Raw genomic sequence first — 19,413 nt, 5'->3', positions numbered from 1 at the left:
CAATAATTTCCATCCTGTTTGATAACAAAAGTCAATGACACATGAAAACCATGTCTCTTTAAACATTAAAAGACACTTGCATCAACAAAAACAGACCAAGTTGATGTTTTCTTTGCGATATAAACAAATCCGCTATTTTTAGAAATCCTCTCTTGAAGGTAATTTTCTCTCGAAAATTCATTTGAATCGAGAAAACTCGAGACTGCTTCTCGAAAAAAAAAACTTTTCTTCTATAAATTCTGGTGAAAAAACAAAAATAATCTCAGTTCAAATCCAAAAATTGTGAGAAAACCTTAAACTCAAAAGTGGAAAAAAATGCAACATTTCACAGTGGAAAAAAATTCCGAACTCGGTCGATTTGCAATTGCATCGCGCGACCTCAAAGCAGGCGAGACATTTCTCGAAGAAATTCCTTTTGCCTTCGGTCCAAAACCGGATTCGGCAATTGTTTGTCTGGAATGCAGCATGCCAACTGACGAACGTTGCGCAAAATGTGGATGGCCGTTATGCGAATATTGCTCGCCAAATGAAAAATTAGCTCATACCGAGTTCGAGTGTGACCTAATTGTGAAAAATAATGCAAAATTCTTTGGCACAATCGACCAACATGGCGCTTGTTTGCAACTTGACTGCATTTTGCCGTTGCGCGTTTTGATGGCGAAAGACAGAGACGAGGCCCGATGGAAGGCGGAAGTTGCTGAAATGGAAGATCATGAAAAGGAGAGAAAAGCAAAGCCAACATGGAATGCAGATTTACAGAATATCGTCAAGTACATTCGTGGTCCGTTGAAATGCGAGCAATATTCGGAAGAATTGATTCAAAAAGTTTTGGGAATTTTGGAAGTGAATGCATTTGAAGCTGTGTCCTCAACTGGTTACGCCATTAGAGTTTTGTATCCAAAACTAGCGATCTTATCGCATAATTGTGTCCCGAATACAACCCACACGATCTTCATGAATGAAGGATATCGAATGACGGCTCGTACAACTGTCGATGTCGCAAAGGGCGAAGAACTCTTTTCGAATTACACGTATTTGAGTCAATGCACGTTGGCGCGTCAATATCACTTGAGAGAGGGAAAATTTTTCATTTGTAAATGCAAAAGATGCTTGGATCCGTCGGAACTTTGCACCCATTTATCGACGCTCAAGTGCACAAAATGTCCGGAAGGGGGCGTTTTGCCCTCAGATCCCATCGATGTCGAAGGCAAATCCGATTGGAAATGCACTCATTGCGATTTTAAAGCTGCCGGAACCACAATTCAACGTGCTCTGGCAACAATTCAAGCAGAAATTGATCAAGTTCTTGCCATGGAATACACGGCGGAAAGATTACAAGCTCTCGAAGCGATCCTCAAGAAATATCGAGCGATCTTACATCCGCGTCACTACCAAATGATCAGTTTGAAACAAGCCCTGATTGAGCTCTATGGTCGCATTCCGGGATACACAATGCCAGAATTGCCCGACGTTTTGTTGGAACGAAAGCTGGATCTTTGTCGGGAAGTTTTGAAAGTCTTGGATATCATTGAGCCGGGAAAAACGAGATCACGTGGCATGATTTTGTACGAAATGCATGCCGTGATGGTGTTATTGGCGCAATCCGCGTTCCGACAAAAAGTCATTTATGGATTGGTGCTGAAGAAACGACTGAATGAGGCAGCAGATGTCTTGGCAGAAGCTGTTGATATTTTGTCGTTGGAAGATCCGGCATCAACGGAAGGACAAATCGCATTGCAAGCAAAGGAGGGATTGAATCAGTTGAAACAAAGTATTGCAGCAATTGCTGATGAAACAGAAAGTTAAATAAAAAAAAAATATAAAATAAAATTTAGACAAAACCCGGAGTTTTTAATTCTTAAAACAAATGAGAAAAATTTGAACATCAAATCACAATGACAAAAAATTTCCTTCGAATTTAATTGCATGAAATGAGGCTCAGATACGCTTTAGAATAACTTTTTACACAAAAGAACAAAATATTTATCCAATTTTAGGCTTAAAAGTGATCAAAAAATGACATGTAAAAAAATCAGCGTTTTTACTTCCAATCGCTGATTTTTTTGTTTCGTCAAATATCGACCCAATATGAACAAAAATCATCTTTAGAATGAATATTTATTCAATTTTAGGCTTAAAAGTGATCAAAAAATGACTTGCAAAAAAATCAGCGTTTTTACTTCCAATCGCTGATTTTTTTGTTTCGTCAAATATCGACCCAATATGAACAAAAATCATCTTTAGAATGAATATTTATTCAATTTTAGGCTTAAAAGTGATCAAAAAATGACTTGCAAAAAAATCAGCGTTTTTACTTCCAAACGCTGATTTTTTTGTTTCGTCAAATATCGACCCAATATGAACAAAAATCATCTTTAGAATGAATATTTATTCAATTTTAGGCTTAAAAGTGATCAAAAAATGACTTGCAAAAAAATCAGCGTTTTTACTTCCAAACGCTGATTTTTTTGTTTCGTCAAATATCGACCCAATATGAACAAAAATCATCTTTAGAATGAATATTTATTCAATTTTAGGCTTAAAAGTGATCAAAAAATGACTTGCAAAAAAATCAGCGTTTTTACTTCCAAACGCTGATTTTTTTGTTTCGTCAAATATCGACCCAATATGAACAAAAATCATCTTTAGAATGAATATTTATTCAATTTTAGGCTTAAAAGTGATCAAAAAATGACTTGCAAAAAAATCAGCGTTTTTACTTCCAAACGCTGATTTTTTTGTTTCGTCAAATATCGACCCAATATGAACAAAAATCATCTTTAGAATGAATATTTATTCAATTTTAGGCTTAAAAGTGATCAAAAAATGACTTGCAAAAAAATCAGCGTTTTTACTTCCAAACGCTGATTTTTTTGTTACGTCAAATATCGACCCAATATGAACAAAAATCATCTTTAGAATGAATATTTATTCAATTTTAGGCTTAAAAGTGATCAAAAAATGACTTGCAAAAAAATCAGCGTTTTTACTTCCAAACGCTGATTTTTTTGTTACGTCAAATATCGACCCAATATGAACAAAAATCATCTTTAGAATGAATATTTATTCAATTTTAGGCTTAAAAGTGATCAAAAAATGACTTGCAAAAAAATCAGCGTTTTTACTTCCAAACGCTGATTTTTTTGTTTCGTCAAATATCGACCCAATATGAACAAAAATCATCTTTAGAATGAATATTTATTTAATTTTAGGCTTAAAAGTGATCAAAAAATGACTTGCAAAAAAATCAGCGTTTTTACTTCCAAACGCTGATTTTTTTGTTTCGTCAAATATCGACCCAATATGAACAAAAATCATCTTTAGAATGAATATTTATTCAATTTTAGGCTTAAAAGTGATCAAAAAATGACTTGCAAAAAAATCAGCGTTTTTACTTCCAAACGCTGATTTTTTTGTTTCGTCAAATATCGACCCAATATGAACAAAAATCATCTTTAGAATGAATATTTATTCAATTTTAGGCTTAAAAGTGATCAAAAAATGACTTGCAAAAAAATCAGCGTTTTTACTTCCAAACGCTGATTTTTTTGTTTCGTCAAATATCGACCCAATATGAAAAAAATAGAGAAAGTAGTCGTCTAAAGAACGACATACTAAACCACATTTCGATTTTAGGCTTAAAAGTGATCAAAAAATGACTTGTAAAAAAATCAGCGTTTTTACTTCCAAACGCTGATTTTTTTGTTTCGTCACTCCTCATTTCACATTTTTCAATTTTAAACCCCTCATTTCACATTTTCGAACTCCTTATTTCACATTTTCAAACCCCTCATTTCACATTTTCGAACCCCTCATTTCACATTTTCGTACTCCTCACAACCCAAGGAACTGCCCACTGACCTTCAGGGTCCTCAAATAACTAAGAATTACAAAAAAAATTTTTGGGGCACACCGGAACACACACACACACACACTGACACACGAAAAGTCGAGTTTAATACCCCATTTTTTCTTCGAAATGCGGTAAAAAAATGAAAAAAAAAAATCAGTATGAAGCCTTAAAAAGGAGAAAAAATTCGAGAAAAAAAAGAAATTTAAATTTTTTGTAAATTTTATTTTATTTTGAACATCTAATCATTGATTGAGTATGTAGTATGGCAGTTGCATATCCAAAATTGGAATTTTTACACATCTCTTCATACATTTTTTTATAGCTCGGATAAAATCGGATGACAATTTCTTAAAAGTAGTAGAATTAATGGCACTTAACTGGTTCTCTGTTTTAATTGGCAATTTAAGCTACACGATATTTAGAAGGCAGTTTTAATAATATTATTATTACATTAGATAACTATACAAGAAAGTACGTACTAAATGATAAAGGCAAAAGATGATCACATAATAAATTGAATGGAGAATTTTTTCGTTTCAATCAGTTTTGATTTGGCAGTTAATTTTTTTCTCTTAAATTTATTCATAGTAAAATGGAGAAATTTTTTATTTTTTTGGTAACTTAAATGATAAAGGAGAAAAAATTTAATTGGAAATATTTTTTTTTTTTTTGGTATATTACTGATTTGACATGTTACTCTACCTAATTTCTTATACAAACGTTACATCTTGATACCTTAGACAATAAATTACCGGCTTTGATGGTTTCCATTTCGGGTCGTCGGAATTGTTGCGTGTGATCGACCGTAACGAGCCAGAAACTGGTCAAAGTTTCGTAGAAGAAACAGTGTCCCTTGCCGCCATTGCACTCGATGAAGGGTGTCGCGCGGAAGTCTTGCAAGCAAGATCCGGGTCCTGACAACGCTTGACCGCCGCCGCCATGCCCGACAGCGGTATGCATCACGAAACTGTAGCCGATCCACAAGGAATCCCATCCGCTGGGGCATTCAGGTACCGATAACGATTGACTGTGCACCGCAACGACATTCGTGGGCACTTCGCAGACGACGCAACGCGAAATAAAGTCTTGCATTTCGCGTTCAGCGACAGGCATCATGGGAATTGGCGCCGATGTTGACAACCAGAATGTGCGATCGTTACGCGACGCATAATTGCAAACGTTGTTCGGGCCGCAAGCAAGTGCTGGCAATGTCGAGAAACGACGAACGCAGGAACCGGGTGAGCCCAAATCTTGATTGGCGGCATAATCGTTGCCATCGACGTACAACATGGAATAACCATCCCACAATTTCACGTGGCCCGGTTCGCATTGAGGAACTTCCGTCGTTTGACTGTGTTTGACCAAGAGAATTCCTGTGAGGTAATCAGGAGCGTTTGTACAAGCAGCGCCAGCTTCTCCCTTTGCTCCGGGATATCCGGGACGACCATCAACGCCTGGAGGTCCTGGCAATCCAAGATCACCCCTAAAAAAATTAAAAATATTTTTTTTTTCTGAATTTTAATGAAAAATTTAAGATTTTTACTTTTCTCCGGGAGGTCCTCGAGGACCTGGCAAACCAACAGGACCAATATCTCCCTTGTCACCGCGAGCACCATCCAATCCAGGAACTCCGCTGGGACCTGGCAAACCTTGATTTCCCTTTTCTCCAGGTAATCCAGGCAATCCTGGAGGTCCACGTTCGGATGGCGGAGGAGGAGGTCCTTGTTCACCCTTGTCTCCCTTTTCTCCTGGAGGTCCATCACGCCCGTCTAATCCGCGTAATCCCATGTCACCTGTAAAAAAATTGTTTTTTAAGTGAAAGTTTTTTTTAGATTTTAAAATTGAAAGAGCTAAATATTTTCTCGAATTCGATCAATTTTTAATTTTAAATTCATATTAAATAGTTTTATTTTATTTTATAGTCACTAATAGTCATAATTGAAACTTATATTCAGAAAAAAATGGAATATTTTCAGAAAAAATCACAAAATAACTTTTGAAAAAAAAATGTTTTTTCTATAAAATTCCCATTTAAATAATGTTTATAAAAATATTGAGTATTTTAGGTAAAAACTTTTAATTATCAAGAAAATAATACAGAGAAAAATTATCAAAATAAAAACCATGAAAAATAAAATAAATTAAATAATTTTAAAAAAATTGAAATTTATTTGAATAAATTAAATTTAAAAAATAAAATTATTAAATTAATTAATTTTTTAAAGTAAAAATTAAAAGTTTTTACTTAAAACACTCAAATTTTTTTTAAAAATTATTTAAAAAAGAGTTTTATAAAAAAAACTTTTTTTTAAATAAAAATTTTATTTTATTTTGTTAATTTAATTTATTCAATTAAATTTCAATTTTTTATATTTAAAAAGTTTTTTGAATATTTTGACACTTTTAAAATTAAAATAAAAAAGCATAAAATTTCATTAAGAATTATAATTTTTTTTAAATTTTGAAGAAATTAAAAAATGTTGATATCAAATTTTTTAGAAATAATAAAATCTCCCAATTTTTTCACGAAGTGAATACAAAAACTTTAAAAACTTTTTAAAAATAAAATTTTAACTTTTTAACTAATTTTTTTTTAAATTTGAACTTATCAGTCAAAAATTTTACCTTTCTCTCCAACTTGTCCGGGGAATCCAACAGGACCAACATCTCCAACTAAACCGCGATCTCCCTTCAATCCTGGTAATCCATCGCGACCTGGAGGTCCTGGCATGCCTGCGTTTCCTTTTTCTCCTTGTTGTCCGGGGAATCCAGGAGGTCCTTGATCTCCCTAAAAAAATTAAAAAATTTGAAAAAATTCATCGAGTTTTCTTAAATTTTAACTCACCTTTTCTCCTGGATATCCAATTTCTCCCTTCTTTCCCATTGGTCCTGGCAAACCGTCTCTTCCAGGTTCGCCTGTTTTTAATAAAATTTAATTAAAAATTAGTTCATGATAATAATTATTTTTTTAAGTAAAAATTTACCTTGCAAACCAGGTAATCCGCGATCTCCCTTTTCTCCTTGTCTTCCAACTAATCCAGGAGATCCACGAAGTCCAGGATTTCCGGGCAAACCAGGTAATCCCTTTTCTCCCTTCTCGCCTGACAAACCAATAGGACCATCACGACCATTTTTACCTAAAAATAAAAAAAAAGTTAAAAAAAAATTTCGAGAAAAAAGTTCTTTGAACAAACCTGGCAGTCCAGGCAATCCCTTTTCGCCAACAATAGCAGGTCCAACTTCTCCCTTTTCTCCGGGGTAACCTTGATCTCCTTTTTCTCCGGGTAAACCTTCTAATCCGGGCATTCCACGAGGTCCGGGGATTCCTCTGTCTCCCTGTTTTGCGAAAATAAAATAAAAAAAAACAAATTTAAAAAAAAATATAAAAAAAAGTATAAAAAAAATATTATAAAATATTTAAAAAAAATTTAAAACAAATACTTGTACAAAAAATAAATAAAAAAGTTATTAAAAAAAATAGATAAAAAATTAGAATTAAAAAATATTTAATGAAAAAAAACAAATTTATAAAAATTATTTTTTTTTAAAATTAAAAAAAGAATCATTTTTCTCCATGAAACATATGCTCGGAAACGCATAGTTTTTGCGAAATATGGTTAAATAAAATTTAAATTTGTTAATCCATTTTTTCATACCTTTTCGCCATTGAATCCAGGTTCTCCAGTTCTTCCTGGCTCTCCAATTAATCCAGGCATACCGACAATTCCATTCAATCCAGGTTCTCCTTTTTCACCTTTGATTTCAATCGAAGGTCCTGGAAGACCTCGGTCTCCTGTCAATCCACGATCTCCTTTAGGTCCCATCAAACCAATTAATCCAGCAGGTCCAGGTTCTCCCTTGTCTCCTTTAGGTCCTTCTAAACCTGTTAATCCAGGGGCTCCCTTGAAACCTAAAATTTTAATAAAAAAAAAATTATTTTTTTATTTTTAAAAATTCAATTTGAATAATTTTAAGCTTCTAAAATATTTTTCTTGAAATTTTTTTAAATTTTGTGCGACAATTTTTAACCAATAGATGCAAAATAATTATTTTACCTCGTTCTCCTTTAGGTCCGGGGGCTCCAACGAGACCATCAGCACCTCGTAATCCATCCATACCCGGAGATCCTGGAATTCCAGGCAATCCAGCGTTTCCTTTGTCTCCCTAAAAAAATAAAACTTGTTTGAAAATAACTTCAACTTTTTATTTATTGAAAATTTACCTTAACTCCGGGGAATCCAGGAGGTCCTTGATCACCCTAAATTAAAAAAAAAAAACATAAAAATTTATTAAAACGTCAATTTTTCTTCAAATAAACAAACCTTTTCTCCATTTGCTCCCGGAATACCATCTAAACCAGGTTCTCCAACGTCTCCTTTAGGTCCTGGCAATCCTTGTCTTCCATATCCGGGTAATCCTGCATCTCCCTTCATTCCTAAAAATTTTAATTTTTTGTTTGAAATATTTTTTCAAAATAATTTTTTAAGATTTTACCTGGAAGTCCGTCATATCCGGGTCTTCCTTCGCTTCCTCGCAATCCAGGAGGTCCAGGTTCTCCCTTTTGTCCCTTTTCAGAAACTTCTCCGGGTTCTCCCTTTGGACCAACTAATCCAGGGAATCCACGATCTCCCTTTTCGCCAGTTACGCCATCCAATCCATCCAAACCTGAATTAAAAAATAAATTTTAATTTCTTGAGATTTTGTTTTTTTATGTATTAAAAAAAAAAATATTTTAAAAAATTTAATTTTTTTTCTAAAATTTAATGAATTAAACTTAAAAGTTAAAATTATTTTTAAAAAATAAAATTATTTTTTTCTAAATTTTTTATAATATTAAGCTAATTTTATTTTTATAAAAAAATATTAAATTTTTTTATTAAAAATTTTTTAATTAAATTTTTTTATTATGTTTTTTTCACGAATAATATTAAAAAAAAAAAATTAAATTTTAATAAATTATTTTAAAAATAAAATAAATAAATAAATTAAATTATTAAAATTTAATTAATAATTAAAATTAATTAAAATTAAAATATTATTTTTTTTAATTATTGATCATTTAATATATTTACCTGGAGGTCCGGGGAATCCGCGATCTCCTTTCATGCCAATAGGTCCCTATAAAAATTTAAAATAAATTAAATAAAAACAATCAAAAGCATTTTAAAAGAAATAATCTTACTGGAGGTCCTGTTAAACCATCTTTTCCGGGAGGTCCGTAATCTCCTTTGTCTCCTTTTTCTCCCTTTTCGCCAGTTAATCCAGGAGCTCCAGTTTTTCCAGCAAGACCTACATAAAATTTAAATTTAATTTATAATTTTTATCGAAAATTGTTAAAATTTTCAAACCTGGTGAGCCTGGTTGACCAATTTGTCCTTTAACGCCTTTAAGACCTTCAGGACCTGGATAACCACGATCTCCCTAAAAATTAAAAAAAAATTGTTCAAATAATTTGTCAAGAATTAAAAAGAAATTTAATTTTTACTTTTTGTCCTGGCAAACCAACTAAGCCTTGTAATCCAGGTTCTCCCTTAGATCCTGGTTGTCCTCGAATACCATCAACGCCGGGTCTTCCGGGAGGTCCCGTTCTTCCTTGAGGTCCTTTAAAAAGAAATAAACAAATTGTTAGAAATTCAGTTTTATTATCAAGAAATTTTAAGCGAAAAAATTTATTTTAGTTCAAAATAAAAATTTTTTGGTCGAAATTTGTTTGATTTGAAATTTTAACAGAATTTTTTACCTTTTGGTCCAGCATCTCCTTTAGGTCCTTCTAATCCAGGGAATCCTGGAGGTCCTGGCTCTCCAGTATCTCTGAAAAAAAAAATTATTTAGAGTTGATTTTGTCATGCTACTTAATAAATTTATTTATATTTTTGAACATATTTTTAAAATGAAAAAATTAAATTAAAAAAAAAATATAAAAAAATAAATACATATTAAATTTAATTCGTTAATTGTTTCAAAAACGATAAAAAAAATATTTTTTAATAAATTATTTTAAAAATAATTCTAAAAACTAAATTTTTTTAAGAAATTTTAAAGGTTTTTAATTTTTTTCTTTAAAAATTTCGACAAGACAATCAAAACTTTTTCTGAAGTTCTTCTGATAAACAAAAATTTTTACATACCCTTTGTCTCCTGGATATCCAACAGGTCCGGGCAAACCGTCAGTTCCTCGTTCTCCTGACAATCCACGATCTCCTTTAGGTCCTCTCAAGCCCATATTTCCCTTTGGTCCAGGTTTGCCAACCATTGAAAGTCCTGGCTCTCCTTTTCCGCCCTTATCTCCGGGTCTTCCTGCAGGTCCTCGTAAACCGTCTCTTCCTCTTGGTCCGGGGAATCCAGTAGGTCCTTGATTTCCCTTTTCACCTGGAGGTCCATTCAAACCACGAGCTCCAACGGGACCCTGTTGAATAAAAAATGTTTTAAAAAAATTCAAATTTTATTTAATTATGCGAATAAATTTTGTAAAAATTAAAAAAAAAAATTGATTAAATTAAAAATTGGAATATTTTTGACATTTTTGGGAATTTTTTGAATAAAAAATCATAAAGTGTAATTGAATATACCAAACAATAGGTAAATTTGCTTAAACAAGACCTTTTTATTTAAATACAGGTGAAAAAATTTTTTAAGTCTTGTGACCAAAATAATTTTTTTTCGAAAATTTTAATTTTTTAAGATTTTGTTTAATTCATCTAATTTTGAGTTGAATTGAAAACAATAATATCTTACTAATAATATGTACCTAACGTTTAACATCCAAATACGTTAAAAAGTTACAATCAAAAAAATATTTATTTTTTACAAAAAATGAAGAAATTAAATTTATTCGCCTTAATAAAAATCAAAAAGTTTAAAAAATTAGATTAAAATATTTTTTTTTAAATTTGAAATAATTAATTAAAAAATCGAATAAGGAAAATATATGAAAAATTGTAAAAATTAAAAAAAAAAATTTTTTGTTTCAAAATGGATTTCGAAAATGGTTAAGAAATGAATGAACTACAATTTCAGTAACATTTTAATCACTTACCGGTGGTCCTGGTGCACCAGGAGCTCCTTCCAATCCATCAAATCCGCGATCTCCCTTCTCTCCGGGAGCTCCTTCAAAACCACGTGGTCCAGGTTCTCCTTTCAAGCCACGATCTCCTCGTTCGCCCTTCGACAAGACAAGATTTGGCGGCGGACAATGTCCCGCTTCTCCCTTTGGTCCAATTCTTCCTGCAGCTCCTTTGTCTCCCTTATCGCCATGAATGCCAGGCAATCCGGGTTCTCCCTTAACGAATTCTCCCTTAGGTCCGGGGAAACCATCTCGACCATTTCTTCCGGGAATTCCATCAATACCGGGCAATCCAACTCTTCCGGCATCTCCTTTTGGTCCCGTATCACCTTTAGGTCCATCGTATCCGGGAGCTCCATCAAGTCCTCGATCTCCTTTGGGTCCTGGAAGTCCGGGAAGACCTCGTTCTCCCTTGTCTCCTTTTTCGGGCTTAATTTGATCGACAATGATAACGGCGTCTTTTCCGGGATGTCCTTCAGGACCTGGAGGACCATCTAAACCATCTCTTCCGGGAGGTCCTGCAACACCTTGACGTCCTGGAGGTCCATCAGCTCCCGTTTCTCCGGGATATCCGCGTTCTCCGGGAAGCCCAACGGGACCCATTTCTCCGGGACGACCATCTAATCCAGGTTCTCCTTTGTCTCCCTTGAATAAATAATGAAAAAAAAAAATAATTTAATAATTTTTTTTTATAAAATTATATTTTATGAAATTTAATTGAAAATCAATTTTTACTTGAACAAATTCAATATGGATATAGAAATTTTATATAGATTTTGAAATACTTTTTCATAATAAATGACTTAAGAAATCAAGTTTTTCTAGCTTTTTTAGCGATATTTAAGCTGTTTTTCAACAAGTTTTTCAAAAGCCATTTTTGTCAAATCTTGCTCAAAATGGATAAAAATTTGTTAGAGGGCTCTAATTTATCATTTTTAATCATTTTATAACTCAAAACTGCAAAAAAATTGAAACTGAAAAAAAAATTTCTTTGACATAGTTTTGTTTTAAAAACTAAATCAAGAGCTAAAAAACTGTGTCAAAAACTGTGTCAAAGCAATTTTTGTCAAATCTTGCTCCAAATGGATAAAAATTTGTCAGAGGGCTCTAATTTATCATTTTTAATCATTTTATAACTCAAAACTGCTAAAAAATTGAAACTGAAAAAAAATTTTTCCTTTGACATAGTTTTGGTTTTGAAAACTAAATCAAGAGCAAAACTAAATCAAAAACTGTGTCAAAGCCATTTTTGTCAAATCTTGCTCCAAATGGATAAAAATTTTTTATAAAATTTTGAAAATTAAAATTAAAAAATATAAAAAAAAATTTCCTTTGACATAGTTTTGGTTTTGAAAACTAAATCAAGAGCAAAACTTAATGGATGAAAATTTGTCAGAGGGCTCTAATTTATCATTTTTGATCATTTTATAACTTAAAACTATAAAAAATTGAAACTGAAAAAAAAAATTTCCTTTGACATAGTTTTGTTTTAAAAATAATGAAATTGAATTTTTATGAACTTGATAAAATCATATAAATTTGAATTACAAAAAAAAAATACCTTGAATCCTGGTCGACAATCAGAACAACGTCCTCCAATATCTCCCTTTGCGCCAACATCTCCCTTTTCTCCGGGAATTCCGGGACGTCCTGCTTCTCCTTTTTCGCCAATTCTTCCGGGAATTCCTGGCAATCCAGGTTTTCCGTCGCGTGAGTCTCCTGGAGCTCCCATAATACCAGGGAATCCACGTTCTCCCTTATTTCCCTTCAATCCGGGATATCCGGGCACGCCAGCATCTCCTTTTGGTCCCATAAGCCCAATTCCTGGCAATCCAGGCTCTCCGCGTTGTCCTTCAGGTCCTGGAAGCCCTGGATATCCGCGAGGTCCTTGTTGTCCCGGCATACCAGGCAATCCAGATTCTCCTTTTGCTCCCTTTTCGCCTGCAAGACCTTCAGGTCCTGGTCTTCCGGGAATTCCTTGACCTCCTTTTGGTCCGGGGAATCCTCTTGGTCCCGGTTCTCCTGGATATCCATCTAATCCTTTTGGTCCTGGAGGTCCTCTGAATCCACGAGGTCCCTAAAATGAAGAGAAAATTTATTAAAAAATTATGAAATTTTGTCAAATATTTTGAAAGAAGAAATTTTCTTGCTATAAAAACGATAAAAAAAAAAATCAAAAAATATTACAAAAAAAATGGGGAAAAAATAATTATAATTAATAAACAAATCAATAAATAATTAAAATTTTTCAATAAATAATTTAAAATTTTTCAATATTTAAATTTTGTAATAAATGCTTGACTTTATAACTTTTTTTTTTAAATTTACTAACGATTTTGAAAAATTAAATTATAAAAAAAAATAAATTATTAAATATTTAAATTCAAATATAAAATTTTTATAGCATTATTAAATTTAAATTATTTTTAATTATTAAATTTAAATTTTTTTAAATTATTAAAAAAATAATTAAATTATTGATTTTTTTTTCATTATAAGTCCCAAGCAAATTTTGTAAAAACAAATTTTAAAGAATTTTTAAAAAATTTTTGTAAAACAATTAATTTAAAAGATTTAAATTTTGTCGTCAACAGAACACTTACTTCAGGTCCTGGAGGTCCGGGACGTCCTTTTCCGCCGCCTGGAGGTCCTGTTGGGCCTGGCAATCCAGGGAAACCTCTTTCTCCGTCACGTCCTGGCTCTCCTTTTTGTCCTGGTTTTCCATCTAATCCAGGAAGACCTTCATTTCCGCGATCTCCTTTTTGCCCAACAGGTCCCGGAGGTCCAAAAGCACCATCACGTCCCTAAAAAAAAAATTAAAATAAGTTTTTTGAATAAAAAAATAATTTTTTGTCACTCACTCTTGGTCCAGGTTGTCCGGGCAAACCTTTTTCTCCTTTAGGTCCGTCAAATCCATCAGCTCCGGGATTTCCAGGAGATCCCTAAACGACAATAAAGTGAACATTATTTATTTATTTGTATTATGGAAGATTAAAATTGATTTATTATAATTAAATTCATCAGAATTTCCAAATTTTTGTCATGAAAACTTTTTTTCAGAATGAGGAAGAAAACAAAAAAAAATTTAAATTAATCAAAAATTACGGAAAATTTCTTTTGATATTTTTTTGATGGTCATTAAGCTTGAAAAATATTTTTTTAGAAAAAAATTAATGAAAAAATACAATTTTCGATACAAATATTTTTGAAAATATTAAGATTAAAATATTTTAAAAATTTAAATTTTGTTTTTTTGGAAAAAAAAATTAAAATATTCTACAAAATTCGATAAAAAATTATCGAAAAAATTTTTTTTTTAATTTTTATCTCTAAATTGAATTTTTTTCTTCAAATTGTTTAAAACTTACATGAAGTCCAGGTTCTCCCTTGTCGCCAGTGTAACCACGTTCACCTGCTTCTCCTTTCGGTCCGATACTTTCCGATGGCGAGAGATTATGTTCTCCGTAATCGGGTTCGCCCTTCTCTCCCTTTTGTCCCGTAGCTCCGTGATAACATTCTCCCTTAATTCCGGGATCTCCTCGAGGTCCTTGCAATCCAGGTCTTCCATCAGATCCGCGATCTCCTTTTGGTCCTCGGGGCCCAACTTCTCCAACTTGTCCGGGAATACCGGGAGTTCCATCGGCGCCTCGTTCTCCCTTTTGTCCCTTCAAAAAGATCGGATTCGGGTCGAGAGCAGGTTCTCCTTTGTCTCCCTTGTCTCCAGGAGCGCCAGGGAAACCACGTGGGCCGGGAATTCCTTAAAATAAAAAGAATTTAATAAATATTTTCAAATTAATTTAAAAAATTTTCATTTCGTGATTACGATAAAGAAAATTTTCAATCAAATTTAAAAAAAAATATTTTTTCTTGCGAGCTTTTCAGTAGTTTTTCTCTATTTTTGTGATGCAGTTTAAAAAATTAAAATAAAAATTAAAAATTAATAAAAATAAAAAAAAGTTTTTTTTTAAATAATATTTTAGTCGATTATCAATAATTCAACAAAAAATTAAATAAATAATTATTAAAAAAAAAATCTGTTGAAATATTTTTGTGAAAATAATAAATTTTTATTTTTTACGACTTGAATATTAAAGAACAAGATATTGATCTTAATTAATTTTTATTTTATTTCTATTAATTTTTAATCTTTAAAATTATAAAAAAATTATAAAGTTTTTAAATTTTTATTAAAAATATATTTTTTTTTATTTTTAAATATTTTTTGAGTATTTAAATTATTTTTTTTATTTATTTTAATTTTTTTGTGAATTATTAATTAAATTCAAATTTACTTTAAATTGTTTCTCAGCTTATGATAAAAATTTAGTTAAACTCAATTTTTCAAAAAGTTATGTCAAAAAGTTAAAAATAGAATTTAAATATTTTAGATTTTTTCACCAAAATAAAGAAGAAATAAACGAAAATTTACCAAAAGTTCGTCAGAATAAATTTTAAAAAATTTTTACTTGAAAGAAAAATTTTTCAATAATTTTTTTAAAACAATTTTTTCATTCTTACCTTGAAGTCCTGGCAATCCAGGCAAACCGTCAGTACCATTGCAACCATCAACACCCGAAATACCCGGCAATCCAGGTTGTCCCGGAATACCTGGTTGTCCTGCAGTTCCCGGAAATCCAGGAGATCCGCTTCTTCCGCGATCTCCCTTCGGTCCTCGAGGTCCAATTGGGCCTGCATCTCCCTTCGTGCCTTTCGGGCCCGGCAAACCTTCATTTCCGGGAAAGCCACGTTGACCTTTAGGTCCTTGTAATCCCGGCAATCCAGGCAAACCACGATTTCCCTTTTCCGCAAAACATTTTGGCTGACAGCAACCTTGCGACGCCGTGCAATTCTTCTGCGGAGGCCCCTGAGCGCCACGCACTGTGTCAATTAACTCGTAACTCGGATCGATTTCGGGCTGTCTGTTATAATCCGCCCGCCGTGAATCCGATGGTCCCAAATAGCCGATGGCGCCCGTCAAACCTTGCCATAATTGACCCTCTGTGTTGACAATTAAAAAAGCTAATAATGCTGTTGTCGTTACTATTCTAAGTCTGCGAAAAGAAAAACGTCGAATTAGTCCGGATCTTACGACAAAAAAAAAATTCAGCATCAAAAAAAATGTGAATGAATTCTTATCGCGACGACGACGGATGAGAACGAGCAAAAATTGCAACAACGTCTTATCGCATTACATAAATTTATATCGGAAGTACAAAAAACACACACGAACACATGTTTTTCAACTCTAGATAAACGCGCGATTAATTAAAATATGTTTCAGTAATAAATAACTCAATGAATGAAACAATTCATTCATATAAAAATTTCATTTATGAACAAAGTTGATTGACTTGAATTGTGTGCGTTATCAATATTTTGCATTATAATTCCTTCGCAGAGCATAAATAACGCAAATTCTCATCTCATTGGCGATTTTTTAAACAAAAAATAATTTTAACGTGTTTGCGTTTCTTAGAAATGTTCCCGAAAAAAGAACATAAAAGGACAAAAAGTATAAAAAAAAACCAGACAACAATTCAAATGTTTGTCAGTATTTTGTCAACGCTGACACTTTTTGGCTTTTTTACACTTTTTTTAGCTGAGGCAAGCCATTTTTTATATTAAATCAGGTGTAAAATGAAATAAAAAAAAGAGTTCAAAGTCAATTAAACAATAATAAATATTTTTTGCCTTTTTTGAAGGAATTATTTTTAAAGAAATTAATTTTGAAATATTTTTAAAATTTATCTAAAAAATTTATCTAAATTATATTTATTTAAAAAAGTTTAAAAAAAATTAAACTGATTCTTGTTCAATTTTCTTTAAAAAATTATTTTAAAATTTAATTTTAATTAAATTAAATTATTAATGAAATTTTTTTTAGTATTAACGCGAAAAATATTTTAATTTTTTTTTTAATTTAATTTAATTTTCTTTTTTTAATTTTCTGTAATTTAATTATTAATTGAATTTATCATTTTCAACACATAAAAAATTTAATAAAAAATTGAACAATAAGAAAAACCTCATAAAAAATATTTTCGCATATTTTTTTTAAATAAGATTAAATAGGATTTAATTTTTTAAAATATTTTTTAAATAAAAAAATTATGTATAAAAAAATAAAATTTAAAATTCATTTAAATCAAAAATTAAGTTTTTCCTTTTTTAATTTTGTAATGAAAAATAAAAAAATTTTGAAATACTTTTTTCATAAAATGACAAAATTTTTCAATTTTTTAGCGTTAAATTTTTTTTACTATTCACTTTGAATTAATATTATATTTCAGAATATTTCATAAATATTAAATATTAAAGAAAAAAAATTTCATAAAAATAACTGTCAAAAAATTTTGAAAAAAAAATTTAATTATTAAAAAAACATTTTTAACACATAAAAAATTTAATAAAAATGATTTCCAAACAATAAGAAAAACCTGAAAAAAAAAGTTTTTCAAATTTTTTTTAAAAATTAAAATTCCAGTTTTTTGTGGAAAAATTTTTTTTAAAATAAAAACTTTATTTTTGAATAAAATTTATCAATTAAAAAAAAATTAAATCTTAATATTTTTTAATTATTTTTTTTTTTAAATAAAAACAATAAAATTCATTAACTAAAAAAATTTTTTTTTTATATTTTTTTTAAATTATAAAAAATTACAGAACCTTTTTCAAAATATTTTTTAATGATTCCTTTCATATATTTAAAAAAATAGTTATAAAAATTATATTTAATATAAAAATTTTAATCAACTGTAAAATTTAATTATTTTTGAAAATTTTATCATCTTTAACTTTAAGGAATATTTTAATTTAAATTGAAAAATTATCAAAATGTAAAAATATGAACCATAAATTATTTTCTTACAAAAAACTTCCTTTTCTTATTTCACAAAATTTCCCCTTCCTGATTCTCTCTCGTTCTAAGTTAATGTCAAATATTTACCGAAAATATCCGAAACATTTGTGAGTTACTTCTCTCCGTCACTCATTTTCTCTTCGATCAAACACATAGTACTTAACTCTCAAACTCTAATTTTTTTTTTCTAATCTTTTTTACATCTTTTTGATGTAAACGACCTAAAAAAATTAAAGTTTTTATTTTTACTAAATTGTGTCATATATCCTGTTCGGAACTATTAATAAAATTATTATCATCTGTAAATTATGTAATTTTTTGTTATGACGAATAAAATTATTTTTTTTTAATGTTTGACCTAATAATAAATAGTATCACATAATTTTTATTTTTTTAATAATATTTATATAATTTTTTATTCCACATACTTGAACTCTGTGACTTCACACACATCTTATACGTCGTCGCACAAGAAAAAAAAATTAAATATATAATTATCACGGTTCTTATCAAACTTGGCAGAGGAAGTGGTGAACATTTTGCCGTTCTTGTAGAAAATTTTAAATCGGCAAAAAATATTTTTATTTTAAAAATTTTTAATTTTTGATCACTTTTAATTTTTTTTTTCAATGTCATTTGATTAGATTTTTTGACAAAACACATTTTTTAATTTTTTTTTTAATAAAAAAAATAAAATAAAATTTCATGCTGAGAGACACATTTTCACTTTTACAGTCATTTATTTTGTTATTTGTGTTAAATCAAAGTAACGATGTTTTAATGTAAATTTGTCACTTTTCATTAAGTTTTGTAGATTTATGTCCCATAAAATTTAATTTTTCACGTTTTTATTGGTTTTTTAGTTCATTCACATTTTTTCCTTGATTTTTTTTTATTTTTTAAAATAAATTAATTTTATTATTTTTTTTTTTAATTTTTTTCTCACCGTTTTAAAGGGGTGGCCATTATTTGCACGCCCCAGATTTCGTTCTGGAGACTATCACCTACTTATTTCATACAAAAATTTATTTTTTTAATTTTTTAAATTTTGGGCCTTTTTTAATTTGAAGCCCGTAATCCAGTTTTAATTTTTTTTTCTAATTTTTTTTTTTAATTATTTCATTCGTTAATTTTTTTATTCACTTTTAATTAATTATTTTTTTTTTATTTCACAAAAAATTAAACATGTAGACGAGAATGATGATAATCAGAAGCAACACGAATTTCATTTATATAATATTTCCAATTTGATATTTTTTCTTCTAATATTCAGATTACACCGAAAATACGAAGAATATTCCTCCTTTGTGTTATATTCCGTTCTCCGTACCACGATGCGCTGATGTGTTGTGTACAAAAAAAAAATTAAAAATAAAAAAAAAAATTAAAATAACCAGAACGCGGCTACTTTAATTTTTCGATCCGACGTCCAGGATAGCTCAGCGTATACTGAGCCAAATATTAATTTTCTTATTTTCTCTTTGGCCCATATGATGGCGAGACGAATGCGGGGCTACGGTAGCTGCCGTACAGCGTGTATGGGCGCGCGACGTGGTGCGGTACGGACGGCGGCAATCGGAGGAGATTGAGTATGAGGAGCGAACGTTTGACGAATTAGTACCGTCTTGATCGTCGTCG

At 30.6% G+C, this 19,413-nt stretch overlaps 2 protein-coding genes across 2 annotated transcripts; one reads left to right on the top strand and one right to left on the bottom strand.

Moving 5' to 3' along the window:
* The first annotated feature begins 169 nt into the window (after window positions 1-169).
* LOC134831722 (SET domain-containing protein SmydA-8-like) lies at window positions 170-1,829 on the top strand. The gene has a single exon (XM_063845529.1). It carries the CDS (start codon window positions 316-318, stop codon window positions 1,804-1,806), a length of 1,491 nt encoding a protein of 496 aa, XP_063701599.1. The 5' UTR covers window positions 170-315; the 3' UTR covers window positions 1,807-1,829.
* Window positions 1,830-4,074: 2,245 nt separating this feature from the next.
* Window positions 4,075-19,203, bottom strand: LOC134832330 (collagen alpha-1(IV) chain). Its single transcript, XM_063846315.1, has 24 exons — window positions 18,722-19,203; window positions 15,435-15,967; window positions 14,285-14,673; window positions 13,778-13,858; window positions 13,520-13,720; window positions 12,478-12,993; window positions 10,890-11,561; window positions 9,982-10,259; window positions 9,594-9,664; window positions 9,339-9,454; window positions 9,202-9,274; window positions 9,036-9,142; window positions 8,926-8,971; window positions 8,348-8,518; window positions 8,176-8,288; window positions 8,076-8,111; window positions 7,909-8,017; window positions 7,510-7,763; window positions 7,048-7,189; window positions 6,838-6,990; window positions 6,699-6,769; window positions 6,479-6,641; window positions 5,397-5,646; window positions 4,075-5,336 (listed from the first exon to the last, which is right to left on the bottom strand). Exons 1-24 carry the CDS (start codon window positions 18,739-18,741, stop codon window positions 4,556-4,558), a joined length of 5,346 nt encoding a protein of 1,781 aa, XP_063702385.1. The 5' UTR covers window positions 18,742-19,203; the 3' UTR covers window positions 4,075-4,555.
* Window positions 19,204-19,413: the final 210 nt, after the last annotated feature.

Source organism: Culicoides brevitarsis, chromosome 2 (assembly GCF_036172545.1).
Source record: "Culicoides brevitarsis isolate CSIRO-B50_1 chromosome 2, AGI_CSIRO_Cbre_v1, whole genome shotgun sequence".
Lineage (NCBI taxonomy): Eukaryota > Metazoa > Arthropoda > Insecta > Diptera > Ceratopogonidae > Culicoides > Culicoides brevitarsis.
The sequence above is the reverse complement of the archived record's forward strand: the minus strand, read 5'-3'. Positions and strand labels throughout refer to the sequence as shown.